This window comes from Cyrtonyx montezumae, unplaced genomic scaffold (assembly GCF_038088225.1).
Source record: "Cyrtonyx montezumae isolate F1298 unplaced genomic scaffold, pur_monq_1.0 scaffold_3, whole genome shotgun sequence".
Classification (NCBI taxonomy): Eukaryota; Metazoa; Chordata; class Aves; order Galliformes; family Odontophoridae; genus Cyrtonyx; species Cyrtonyx montezumae.
The window spans coordinates 23162412-23176815 of record NW_027072034.1 but is presented as its reverse complement, the minus strand read 5'-3'; the positions used below and the strand labels follow the sequence as shown (position 1 = coordinate 23176815).

The following is a 14404-nucleotide window of genomic DNA, read 5'->3' as shown; positions in this document are numbered from 1 at the left end:
AAACAGAACAGCCTTCCCCGCGGTGTTTGTCTAAGTGCTGCAGCATTGCTGCTGTGTAGGTCATGAAAAGGTTGGTGCATAGTTTAAAACTTCCCATTCTGTTAATTTCTTAAAGAACAGTCGTTCATAGTCTGAGCACAAAAGCTCATGATTTAATGAGGAACAGAAACAAAATCTCTGATTGTTGGTGTTTCAAACTTCATTGGAGTCCTCTGGCAACCACAAGTTGATCCTCTGCAGCTTCAATACCCTTTAGCCCTCCATATAAGAGTACATGCTGAATAGAGGACAATGCCCGGTTGTTATGTTTATTTACCCTTACTACAAGCTGGGTTAACCTCTTCAAAACAGCTTTACTAAGCCCGTTAACCACACGGCCCACATGACCTGTCGCCGTATCCCTAATGTGATGTAAATCTGACTCGCGACCATATGCACGAGTTCTGCCACATTGTGCCGCCGAGAAACGCGCCTCGACCGCGGCTGCTGAAAGCAGAGCCGGAGTCTCGTGTAGGGGCAGTGTTTTAATGGCACAAATACATTGGAGGGGAGAGGGGGGATGAGAAACCCGTGCGGGGCAGTGAGTTTCATCACATTTATTTCAGCTGGTGTGTGGTTACCCAGTGCTTCGCCTTTCTGATGGACTTCAGCATGGGAACGGAGACTGAAGGCTGAACGCTGTCCACTTGTTATTTGAGGGGAGCTCACTGCTCACATCCTGCTGGTGTCCTCTTGTGAAGTCACGAGAGCCACGATGTCACACAGCCACGACATAGTGCCGTGGCAGGCTGCACAGCACTGGGAGCGAGCGACTCTTTGAGTCAGGAGCACTGTTAGCGATGAGCAATTCTGGCAAGTAAATTATGGCAGATCTGCAAAACGTCAGTGAATTTCTGCTTAAGCGTGATGCATTTGATTATTTTTTTTCCCCCCCCAAAGTCTTCTAGTCATCTTTTAAAACAAGCTTCCGTGGCCCCATGGTGAGCACTCCATTTACCAGATCATTTTTTCTTGATGGCTGTGGCAAGCGTAACAATGTTCCGTGCCTGCTTCAGCAATGGCATGTCGATCATGCTCCCGCGGAACGTGAACGCGCCCTGCAAGAGAGAGAGCGACCGTCCTGAGTGGGCATGGGAAGCTGCAGCCCGGCTCTACTGCCAGAACACATCCACTGGCAGGGAGGCAGAGATGGATCCTGGGGGCCAAGCTAACCAAGAATAAAGGCGGTTTGGGGGCAAGCAGAGGGAATTCCCATGTCTGGGCATGTGGTCAGAGCACGGGGTTGGGTTGGAGCCTGGGAAAATAAAATAGTTGCAGAAATATTGTGATTATTGCAAGAATCTTGCCCAAATATCTGAGAGCAGTGGGAGGCCCACCTGAATGCTGCTACAGGGGGTTTCTAACAGTGATTCCAATACACAGCAGCAGTGATGGGAGAGTCAAGCAAAGCCTGGCCCCACTTTGCATTTCCAGGGACTCTGTGCTGGCGAGTTGAAAGCAATCAGCAATGCATCACAGCTACCACGCAGCAGCAGATACGTGTATGAAGCAGGGCAAAACCTGAGTGTTACTTTGGGTATTCTTACCAAGGCAGGACTTGATGATAAAGCACGACACATCAGGATATGCCAAAAAACAGGGGAGGGGGGGGAAATGCTACTTGTAGTACCTTGACATATTCTTGGATAAAGCAAATGTGAAGGTGCAGTTCCCTTCCTGGGGAGTTGAGAACAGAATGGAAAGGAGCTGAGAGGGGCACCCAGTGCAGCATGGCACCAGGCCTAGGCCCAGGTCCAGCAGTGGGTGAAGCGAGGACAGGGAGACAGGGATGGGAACAGGTCACTGTGGGTGCGTGTGTGTGCATGGGGTGGGATGGCACCTCGCTGCTGTCTGCTTGTCTGGGTGGGCTGGTAGGGGTTAAATGGAGGAACCTCATAAACAGAGGGAAAACACTGCCTGCTGACAGAGATGGGAATGAAATGTGCTGCTCTGGTGGTACATAGGTTGTCAGAGTATGAATTAAGCACTAAATCACATCGTAGAACAAGTAAAACAAAAATCCACCTTGAACGGTAACCTGACACAAGTCAGTAACACTGCATGTAAGTGCGAGCTCTGTAGGAGCCATTAACAAACCAATAGTTAAAGCTCTGATTTTATGGTAAGCAGGATTTTGTGCTAGAGCTTGCAGTATTTTAGGAGGGGTCAGAGAATAATGGGACTGACAGCACTCGGTTGCAGATGCTGCAGATCGGATGTCTTGTTTACAGAGCAACCAATCAAGTCTACATTAATTGCAACGGTGATATTAATTATAATAATGTTATAATACTTTCTGCCTTAGCCACATCCCAGACAATTTCATGTTCAGTTTTAACATTTACAAAAGACGCAGCCTCAAACTGCTCCATCTATTAACTGTTGTAAAAATACATGAAGATTTAAGTAGACATTTTATGACATTGTTCTTCAGAATAATTCAAGTCTATGATCTAAAACTTCTGGTTAGCACAGGGCATATTTTTTCACAGTGAGAAAAATGCATTTTAATTGTGCCTATTTTCCTATAAGCATTCAATTACAGAATGGCTATTGTTTAAAAGAGAAATTCACGTGTGGGCGATAAGCAGAGTGCTGTTAAGGTCTGGAATGGCCCTTCCCAGCCCTGGGAAGTGGCTGTGTCGGGAGCAGCTCTCCCAAGTGCCTGCAGTGGTGTGCACAGAGGTGGGCACCTGGGGATGGTTGTGAGGTCAGGACAGTCTGCAGGGCCCTGAAAGGACAAGGGGGTAGCAGCACATGGAGGCATGAACAGTGAACCATGGCAGGTACGCCACGCATTCTCCTGTCAGCATGCAGCTGCAGGTTTGGCTTGGTTGTGAATTTGAATTCTCAAAGGAAAAAAAGCAGCAATGAGTAGCACAAAGAAGTTGGCTTCTCTTCCTGTTCACTCAGAGGCTTCATTTCTCCCTGCTAATTTGCAGTGCTGAGCTAAAGTCCAGAAAAAGAAACCGATTTTAATGCCATTGAATATGCCCTATTCACTGCCTCCCCTTCCACCCACAGGTTTCAGCAGATAGGAAATACCCATAATTACAGCTTTGTCCCCACGCTCTCTTTTCCGACTCTGGTAGATGAAATTTGCCCTTAACACTCTTTTGATTTTCGCTCACATTAATATGAAGAAAACGAGACTTCCTATAAACACCATTTACTTTGATAGCATTAATCTGGGGACTGGTTTAACCATAGATCTAAATTTTCTTTTTGGCTTGTGGTCTTCAATCATCTCACGCTTCCAGCCTGTACTTCCAGTAGTTCAACTGCTGGTTGAACCCAGAACTCAAGGAAATAAAGTGTAAGCCAGGCCCAAATAAGTCCTGTCCCCTCTGTGGTGAATTTCAGTATGTCCCAAAGTGCTTTGGGAACAGAATGTAGTGGGGTTTTGGCAAATACTGGAAACAAGTGGAAGGGAATTAAAATTAGACAAGGTTGCAGTTCTTTTCCTCCCTCCCTCCCTCCCTTCCTTCCTTTCTCCCTTCCGTCCATCTGTCCTTCCTTCATCCTTTTTCTCAAGAGATAACTAGAAAAAGTGATAGTCTCAGGAAAAAGAGAATTGAGCCCAGTCAGTGTCAGTGCCACAAAGCTCCAGCCTGCAGTCATGGGAAGAAACAACAGAGAACTGCCAGAGATCAGTCATGTTCACAGGCTGGGATCTGGAGAGGCAGTCTGGAGAAAAAGGGGGTAACTAATCATAGCCAGTGCCAGAACCAACTCAGATCTAACATAGTTCGGTGTATAACGGGGGCTCCTCACTGACAATGTAGATGACACCCTTAGTCATGCATTGCCATGGATCAGTGTCACAGATTTTGAATGTGTTGCATCTAAACAACATGCACCAAGTAGCAGAAAGTTTTGACATTGATCTTTAATGATCAAAGGCTGAATGTGTTAATGCAGTGGTTCCTGGAATACGCAAATCTTCTGTTTGTGTGTGTATTTGAGGCAGCATCTTCTCCTCTGTGGAACTTTTTGGGGTGGTTAAGAGCTTGCTAAGTCTGTACTACCATCTCACAAACATGCCAAAAGTTTTTTATGGCAAGACGTATTATCTTCACGGAAAGTAAATGAATAGGATTCGGAATTAATCATTTCTGCTTCTCCTGGGGATCAGTGTGTTTAGGGGGAACTAGGAGAAGGGAAAAAACTCCACATTCAACTCTCTTGCTGGGATTTATCATGTATGGAAGAGTTGTGTTGACTTTGGATGGACAGGACAACCAGTGAGGCACCTGTCATGACTTTTCAGGAGATCATGGAAATGGAAGTCCCCACTTCTTTGTCTCTCCTCTAACATTTCCACATAACGTGCAGTGTTACACAGGGTTTTGCTCCCTCCACTTTTATTTCTTATGTATCACTGGATAAACTAAAGAAACAAGCTGGCTGAAGCTATTGGGGTACAGAGCACTTCAGAGACCTCATAGCACTGTGGTACACTTGTCTCTGAGCAGTGGCTTGGATGAAAGACAGTGAGTTAATTAAAGCAAAATAATAATTGTTCTGGGACATGTGAGACAGCCATCAGACAAGCTAGTCCCCCTTGGTTGACAAGAGGGAGGAATTAGAGGTATTCCCACTCCTGGGAACACTTGGGGCAGTTTCCTCAGTATTCCTAAGTTCTTTCCTTGCCTCTACCTGTGTCTGTCCGGGTGGCTGCAGTGAGCTCCTTGTGAACACTGCTGCAGGTCCTCTATTCTTAGATGAAGGAAAATATCAATAACAGGATCATTTTTCCTAAGACCTTGCGAGTACATGTGTTTCAGAGTACTGAGAAAACCCAAAAAGCTCCTAGATATCTAGTGGCTTCCCTTTTGATTACTGATGTGACTCCAAATGAAAGCACTAGTTGTGAGGACTGTGCGTTCTGGTTTGGGAATCAGCAGTACTTGTTATCAGTTATCTTTGCTTATAAACCTTGCTGTTTGTCTGTTATAGGAAAAATAAACAACAAATACCTTGTATCACGTGAAATAGTGAAGACAATGGTGCTGTGCTCAGTTGCGTGCCTACAAGTATGGACTGTGTTGGGCAGCCCCATGTGGAGACAGCCACCTCTCTCAAAGCACTTTACTCTGGGAGATGGCAGGCTTGGAAATTACCAGAAGATGTTTATGAGCAGACAGGACCTTGGCATGGGGTCCTCTGGTCAGTGGAAAAAAAGGAGAAGAGAGCTAAGGTCACGTTCCATGGAATTGCAGTACTTACAAGAAAGCACCTGCTGCTGAATTTTGAATTAAACACAGGTCTGAGACGAGGGTAACTGAATGCTTGTGAAATTGCCAGCAAATCTCTGCCACTGGTTAGGTGACTTACTCAGAAGATGAGCAAGCTCTTGAGTGAGGGGAAGTCCTCTGGAGGCACTCTGCTCTCACTAGGTTAGAAACATTGCCCTGCTGATGAAGATATGCTTTCCTTCAATTACTTATCAATTCAGCTAGAAATACTTTCCCTGGCAGACCAAATCCCTGCACTCACATAGACAGACGTCCTCAATTCCACAGACACTAGAACTGTCTTTGAGCCACAATTACCTGAGAAGCTGTCTCTTATTTTTGTTGTAATTTGGTGGATTATTTGGGGATAAATCCCAGAAGTCTACTTAGGATTTTTTGGAGACTGCAAATATACGTGGAATAAACCCACGAAAATCTTCCCAGGTCTGAGAACATTATTTCTAATCCTGCATATTAACCTGTCCTAAGGAAATGGGAGTGCTGTGCCCTGGAAGAATGGCAGATTTGCTCTTCTGAGGAGAGGAGGAAGCAGGTGGATGGCAAAGGGTCCTCCTAAAAAGCATGGCATTCAAGAAGACAATTCCCCCAAGGATTGAATGAAAACACACATTCTTTAAGCACCCCCCTGCAGAGGAAATGTGGAAATCTCTGCTTTAGGGCTTAAAAAGATCGCTTGGATTTGCTTACAGGTATATGAACAAAAGGGAGCCCAGCTCGCAGCACATGGAGCTGGGTCTGTGCCTGGGGGAGAAGTGATTAGTCTAACCACAAAGGAATGACTTTCCCTTCAAACAGAAGGTTGAAACCATATTTTTGGGGAAGACGAGAGTAGGAAATAAGCTAACAGCTGTGATGGTGCTGAATGAAGGCTTAATTAATTTTTTTTTTCTTCTGCGAGTTGTGGCCAAAGAGCCTTCACAGATAGCTGGGTCACAATTCCATTTTGATTTCTGGTGAACTTCCAAAGGTCAGTGAGCTGCTAGGAGCTGGTCAATGATATCTGGGTCAACTGAGCATGTTTTTCAGGTTATAAAAAGTCTCCTTTTCCTCTCTGCTCAGGCCCACCCTGCCTCCAAATCAACACACAGCTCTCGGCCTTCTTTTAGCATCTTTGCAGTAGGTAGGAAATGGGAAAAGAACCAGTGCAGTTGCATTGGACAAACTGAGGACTCCACACACTAGCTATACTAACAGAGCTTTTCTGGTTGTATATTTTCATATCCTCTGCTCTGAACCCTTTGACATTTGCCTCTTTTGGTCGTGATGCTATATGAGGAAAGGGAGGCACTTATAAACAAGATTTTTAGGAAAAACAAATGATCCCAAGAAAGACTTGTCAAAAATTTCCTTTTGTCAAGAGGAGATTCTCAGGGGGTCTCTGTGACCCACAGAAGTCAGGGATGAATAGGGAGGGAATTCTGCAGCGTATGTATGTTCACCAGCAAAGCTTTGTTGTCATCACACCTTGATGTGAAGAAGACTTTAAATATCACTGTCTTTTGTTTCTTCTCACCTGCGTAAACTTCTACCCGTACAGAAGCAGTTACTGGGTACAGAAGATGTAACACTTTGTAATGCAAGACTTAGTTGGCAGCCTGTGTGTGAGATATGATTCTGCCTCTTGGAGACGATGGAAGGACACAAAAGGTCGAGAAAAAAGAGAGCAACAGCAACATGAAATAGAGATACATTTTTTTTCCCCTCAAATGAATCCCTAGGAGCAGTACATGAACTCTGACAGGAAAGTCCTCTCTAATGCTCAACAAGTGGAAAGGGCTCTGTGATCCCCCCAGTCTACAGTGGGCAGGAGAGATAAATAACAGGGACCCCAGAAAATCTATTACTTCTGTCATGAAAAGTGCCACCTCTGCCCAACATTACTGCTCCCAGTCCTCGGATGAGGGTCCTGCCCTGCTGTGTAACCAGGCAAATCATGTTTCCAATTCATAGCTCTCCCAGACTCCATGAACCAGTGGGGACAGGCGTTTAGGCTGGGATGGGCCAGCCGATCCTGTTTGGTCCTGCCCCAGAAACTGCTTCAAGCCACCAAGGTCTCCACCTTGCACTGAGCCTGTGTAAGATCCCTGAGTGAAAGGCTGGCACCAGGGTTTTTAATTGCTGTCTTCACGTTTTCACTAGATTTCTTCTCACTGTAGTTACTGCCTTCCTGTGTGCTCCTGTAGAGTAGGAAAATTAAAGAAACAAAGAGAGTACTAGGAATATTCTTCCTTAGTTTCCACCCGTCATCTCTATAATGGATGGGGAACAGAAGAAGCCTAGAGAGCACGCTGCTTGGAGATGTCGCTGCCAAGGAAATCTTTACTTCATAGCACAAAAGCAGCTCCCTGGATAAACATCATATCCAACTAGTGAGTGCGATGGTTATTATACAGAAAAATGAAAAGTAACTAACACTAAGATCAGTATCCTCAGATGCCCTTAATTAAGTCATTCAAAATTAACTTGAGGCTTACAGTAACTGAAGCAATTTGTTAAAACCTCGAAAATTGCATTTGGAAGCAGGTGCCTGCAAGGACACACAGAAGGCATTTGATACTGAAAGGGAGGGTAGTCATAAAGCAACACAGGTGAGAACAGTATTAACAGTGAAGCCTGTTCTGTCAACAAGAATGGAGCCAGTATTATTTTGGTATTCTGTATTATTTTCTCTAATTTCACATTAATTCTCTGAGTAGGGCTGAGCAGTCACTCCTCACTGCGGTTCTCTGTTCTGATTGAGGGAGCTTTTGCAGAAAGCTGCTCTAGCCTTCTGAGAACAACAGCTAGTGAAGAATGGAGCTGCAAGGCAGCAAGACTGCTGCTGCTGAAATCACCCGGAACGATATTTTGGCTGTAAGGTCCTCACTGAGGGAATTCGGTCAGACATCTGGTCAGAACATGACACATGTCCTGTCAGATCCTCTTTGAAAAGTGAGCACTTGTTAGTACTTTGCAAACAGGGCTGGGCATATGGAGGTGGCACCTTGGTTGGCACCTTGCTGAGGAGGACCCCAGAGAGGTGACATCCTCTGTCCTCTGTGGGTGCACATCCTGGTGGCCAGGGGCTGTATCTCTGTCTGGGCAGGCAATGAAGGTGTCCAGAGACTGTCCCCCTGAGTGAAGAAGTGCAGTGTACAAGTGCATCCTATCTGTGGAGGCAATCAAGGCCAGTCTGGGAGGGGCCCTGGGCAACCTGGTCTAGTGGGTGGCAATCCTACCCATGGCAGGGGGTTGTAACTAGATGAGCTTTAAGGTCACTCCCAGCCCAGTACATTCTATGATTCTATGATCTCAGACCCTCTGATCCCATGCATTGGCATTTAAAGAGTGGAGAAAAACAGATTTAAGATTCAGTATGTACCAGCTGAGGAGCAAGGAAGGGAGAATTAGCAAGAAGATGTTTTGTGTGAGTTTCTGCTGTGCTTTAGGAGCTTTTGCAGCCCTGCGCCGAGAAATCTGCTCTCCTCACCTGGCACGTCTCTCTCAGGACTGATTGTGCCGGAGTATGAACTGGTAGAGCACAAGCATTTAGTTAATACATCCCCTTCTGCACTGCTGTGGGGGCTCACAACGCGTCCCCAGGTGGGTCTTCCTAAGAGAAAAGCCTTTGGCTGTGACACAGCATACATTTTGTACAATTGTACAAATAAACTTTAAGGACGAAGACAGGCTCTATTGTTACTACATGGATCAGTTTGCACTTCTGAAAACAAGCAGCCAGCCTGACAGTGGCCTGTGCTTAAATGCTAGCAGCAGTCTCCATTCACACACAGAAGCACCTGACTCTGTGCTTCCTAATGCAAGCAATGCCACCCAAATCCCTGGGTGTCCCCCATGAGGAATATGTGCTGCCCACTTCACGCGGACAACAGATCCTTGTGGATACCCAAATACAATGTGCTACTACATATCAAGATAATGCACAACAAGGTGCTCGGTGCTCCCCGTGGGGTCCTGACCGCCCCGTTAGCCCTGTGAGGGGTCTGCTCTCAGCAGGCAGAGCCCTCCTGGGCCCGGCAGGAGCTGGACAGGACCCAAGCATGAGGCACATCGTCTCCAAGATACAGTGGCTTGGGGCAGATTGTCCCAGACAAAGAGCATTATGAGGGAACCACTGCTGGAAATTTCCATCCCTTTGTTGGGTGGATGCTGTGTAAATAAATGCATTCCTAAGATTTTTCATAATCCCGGAAAGGCCCGTAAAAGAAGCTCTACAGGCTGTCAAATCGCTAGCGTTCATAAATATTATTCCTCTGCCGCTGAGCACATGATGTACAATGGCACGGAACTGAATGCAGGAAACGTATGCCAAAAGCTTTCTAAGGAAAAATCTGTGCATTTGGATACTGCGTGTACAGATATTTCTTCTGCTTTGTCCCTGTTACAGCTCAGAGCTGTGAATTGCTCACCTTAGCTCTGAACAGTCCTTACCTGACAGGCAACTTCGGCAGCAGCATTTCGCTCCCTAAGCCTGGTGTGATGTGCAGATGCTTTGAAAACATTTATGAATTAGTACACTGCTGTAAACGTGTAAGCAACCTCTTACTTGACTATTCTGTCTTCCCTTCTGTCTGAATCTTATTTTAAAAACAGACAATTCAGGAAGATCCTCTTACAGCAACGATGTCCCACTCATTTCTCATATACAGACAGAGAAGGTATTCTATTCACCCGGTGCACTGGTAACACAAACATGAGAGTTACTTGCACAGCAGAGAGCAGTAGCAGCAGTCACGGAAGTGAGATCTTCCCAAAATAAGCCAGCAGCTTCTCCCACTAGCTCTGCCCTTTCACACTCAGTTAATCTGGATTTCTAAGATCACTTCCCTGTCTAATGCAGCACAAATTCTATAGAAATTTAGAACAGAACTTGACTTCCAGTCTACCAAAACAACACTTACTGCCTGTCTTCTTCCTTTCTGAACGCACGCTGACATTTATCTAATATCTCGATTTTCCAACAGCTACCCCTGCTTTCTTTAGGATAAAGTTTATTTAATTTTGGGAATCACATCCTCTGCTAACACGCATCTGCTGGAAAATACTGAAACAGTACAGAAATAATACTTCTATTTTTCAGTACTTTTCAATTTTAGATCTCAAATTTCTAGATAGCAGAGTACACTAAGTAATTTGATAAAACATGAAGTGTACTTTTTCTGTGATTGTCATTCATTTGTCCAAAACACCTTGTTGCCATTTATTTCCTACATATGCTATTTTTCAAGTTGAAAATATATTTAAAAAAATACAATGAAACCAGCCTAGAAGCCAAACCAAAACAGTGCCCCAAACAGCACTGCCTCGGTAATGTAAACCCAAATATTTTTGGCCAGTAAAGTCTCTAATTCCCTTCTGTTTGGACACTGTCACAGCATCGCCAGTTCTGCAGGGCTCATCTGATAGGTGAATTTTTAAGAACCTCAGTACTCACAATTTGGAAGCTGCTCTGCCCAAGCTTGTCAGCTTCCAGGACGAAGGAGCCTGCATCAGCCTTCTCTCAAAGAAAGATTATTATGGTAATTGTCTCTCTCAAACTGGAACTGATTGTAAAAACTTATTACTGTATTTTAATATAAAATACCATTGACCAAGGGCAGCAAACTTTAAAACCAATGAATAATAAACTGTGATCCCAGAGACCAAAGACCGGTAACTTATCTGCCACGCAAACAACCACACAAATCCCTCACATTTATTTTTTCCAGGCTTTCAGCTTTGATTAATAACATGGCAGAAGCACACAAGTCTCAACCATATTAACCGCAGCTATATTTTCAGCCCTACTGACACGAACGCTTTAATAAAATAAAAGGAAAAGGAAAACAGAAGAGGTGTTTCATTAGGACATGAGGATTACTAAAACCACTGTGTGCAGCATTTGTCAGGAGGTGGCATGGGAAGAGTTATTACTTACATTTTAGCGTGTCTCTAGGACGCAGAGCCAGAGGCTCCCTCGGTGAGATATGTTTGCTTTGGAAAAATATTAAGTAATCAGACTGCCCAAGCTCTTCTAGCTGACACATTTTTAATACCAAAATGCAAACGCAGCGAAGAAAACACTACAGGGAAAAACTGTTTCTCTAGTTTTGCTACGAAGCCCAGCAACACTGAAGTGGTGCTAGGGCCAGAAGTGCTCAGATTAACCTGCCAGTTCTTTTTACAGACAGGCAGCTACGTGTAAAAATACGTGAAGCGTACATATATGAAGCATGGTTGAAGAAATACACTAAGATGCAAACCCCCACAAATCTGTTCTTGTGTCTGCTTACAGAAGCTTCCAACCCAATTGAAAAGCATTTATTCAAACATCAAAAAAAAAAAAAGGCTGATGTGATCAGGAAACTTTCAGTGTTATGCCAATAAAATTGCAGCTTCAAAGCAAATCCGCAGAATAATGCTTGCTATTGCAGAGTGCATGCATTTTAACATCTGTAGCTTTGTTATTGTGTGATACTGGGACTGCAGTTACACCTCACCCCGTCTCCTCACTGGCTGTACAAACGACAGGGGTATTCCATAGATGAGTTTCTAAATTCAGAGAATTAGAAGTATTTTACCAACAAGAAATAAACAGTATTGGGCTGGGCATGTTATTTGACTTTTGCATTCTGCATCTACCTGATCACACTCCTGCTCTAGCAGCACGTTAATAATGATGCCTTTGGCAGCAGATTCAAGCTTTTAAAATCAGGATAACATGCAATGCTGGTCACAGGTTTTCTCTTTCTAAACCACTAACAGGAAGACAGCTACCCTCCAAAACAGGGGAAGCAGAACAAAGAGATACAGGCATGTAACACAATAACAGTGACCCTGAAATAACTGCTCAGGATGGCACCCAAATATGATAGTAAAGAACGCATTAGAAACACCTCGGCACCGCAGACGGGATGCGGCAGCCTCGCAAAGAAAAGGGCAGACCAATAACAAATACCTTGTCATGCTTTCATCCTGAGATGAAAGCATCATTTCTGCTTTGACCTTTTTTAGAATCTGTAACACACAACACCTGGGGCAGCCGAGATACAGGGGAACAGGGAAGGGGCACGCTGCAGCTTATTCCTACCCACCAGCAAGTGACAAAACACGCAGAAAATTTCTAAACTGCACCAGAGAAAGGAAGAATCTGTGCACAGCTCTACATGTGAGCTTCATTAAGAAAGATATTTTTTCCCACTTGAATTGCACACATGCGAGTGTAAACCATTTCTGCACACCCCCACTACCCACTCTGACATCGGGATTTTGGCTGTCCTGAGCTTGGCTGTCACTAAGACAAACATATTTCACCACAACTTTTTTCATTCAAAAAGAGGCAAACTGGATTATAGCAAATAACCTTTAAGATAATTAACTGACAATGCTGCAACTAGCATAAAATCTTCCTTCAGGCGACCCCTAATTTAAGTATTACTGGCACAAAGTGGAGACAGATTGTGCATCACCACCGCAATATTTACATAGCAGAAACCCACAGAGCAGGAAACGTGAGACTCAATGATGCACTAAATTAGGAACAATCATATTCTAGTGTTAATTTGCTTTCCACTCTATCCAAGTTTCAGGTCCAGCAATCGGTACAAATGCACATAAAACATTCCCATTTTTAATGATTAAGAACCACAATCCGCAAGCAGCTCTGCTCAGAAGTGAAGCTACTCACTGCTAGGGACGTTTGCAGGATCTGCCCCCCCCAGACGTGAGGCTGTTTTACCAACTGAAAACTGAGTCTTCCTCATCTGCTTATCCCTTTCCATCCATTATGCCTGCACAAGCTGTTGGGAGTCTTCTGCCCGGCTACCTGCTTTTTGCTTGCAAATATTTTCTTTTGATTCTGCAAAAGCAGTTTTAATTCAGAAAAAACTCAGAAGCAGTTTTAATTCACCGATGCTGCAGACACGTATATACGCACGTATTCAGAAGGCTCTGCGCTCAAAGAATTAAAGTTAAAACTGGAGAGAAAAAGACAGCCAGGCTACTTGTAAACACACTGGGCAGTGCCACACTTATAATAAATACACACTCTACAGTCTCGATCCAGATCCAGATCTCAAAAGCGCGACTCTCGAATGCGGCATGCTTTGTAAGATGAATGCAAACAGCCACCTCCAATCTCTCTAAATTTTAAATATTATTTAAATTTACTTTCCACGACATCATATAACGAAATATTTACCTTTCCTAAACGCTGATGTTCTTCAAAAGCAGAAATCAGTTCTTGAGCCCACTTTATTTTTTCAGGGCTGGGAGAGAACTGTTCCTGGACAACAGCAATTTGGTTAGGGTGAATCACCTGCTTACCTACAAAGAAGATTAATAACACCAGAATCACGCATCGACAAACAGATGTTCAAGCAAAATGTTCCAACCACTTGAGGCTCTCCTATGCCTCGCAGACTTTCTGCTACTGAACTAATTATTTTACTTGTTTTCTGTTATTATTTAACTGGACTAGGTGCCAGATTTTTAAGAATGAAAATATCTTGCGCAATAAATACTTGCATTTAAGTATGTTTGAAGGGACCCAGGATTCTTTCTTTCTCCTCCCTCCCCACTTCAGTCCATACATCTTCCGTCGGTCATCTCAGGTGGAATTGTTGGTCTGGGGCAGCCAGCAGTGCTACAGTGCAATGCACCTCTGAATTTTACCAATATAAATAGCAGCTCCAGCCACTCGTAAATAAATTGCATTAAAATGTGTTCAGAAAGTGAGATTTATCGAACTGAAAAGTTTCCGGTCACGCAGGGATCGTTCCCTCGTTTTTAGCATTGGCTCTGCATCATGCAACGCTCAGCACTGCTTCTGTTTTTGTTGTGGTTCGCAGGTGCAGGTAGGCTGGGATATTTATTTAGCCACCAGTATATTAAACCGCTGCCAGAGGTGCCCTGAAGTGTTATGAAGCCCTTTTTTTCCAGTCCTTCCTTGTATGAACATGCAGTAGGAAAATAAAAATAGGTGTTGCCTTTTTTTTTTTTTTTAACCAGAGTTTTTCCAATGTGAATAGACAGCCACATAATCCGTTCTAATCTGTTATTGTACTCGGCCACATTAAAACAAATACATATCTAATTTGTTTGACAGTTTTAAAAGTGTGGCACTCGAC

General features: G+C 44.2%; 1 protein-coding gene across 2 annotated transcripts in view; it reads right to left on the bottom strand.

Moving 5' to 3' along the window:
* Window positions 1-831: 831 nt before the first annotated feature.
* The window catches only part of CLYBL (citramalyl-CoA lyase), a 150423-nt gene continuing 136850 nt past the window's right edge, over window positions 832-14404 (bottom strand). The window contains exons 7-9 of one of the 2 annotated variants that reach the window (XM_065740834.1): window positions 13477-13601; window positions 998-1097; window positions 832-872 (exon numbers count right to left, since the gene is read on the bottom strand). In XM_065740834.1, coding sequence (XP_065596906.1) covers window positions 1002-1097; window positions 13477-13601 — 221 coding nt within the window. In that variant the 3' untranslated portion in view covers window positions 832-872; window positions 998-1001. Of the gene's footprint in view, window positions 1098-13476; window positions 13602-14404 lie in introns of both variants that reach the window. The other variant, XM_065740833.1, reaches the window with a different exon arrangement.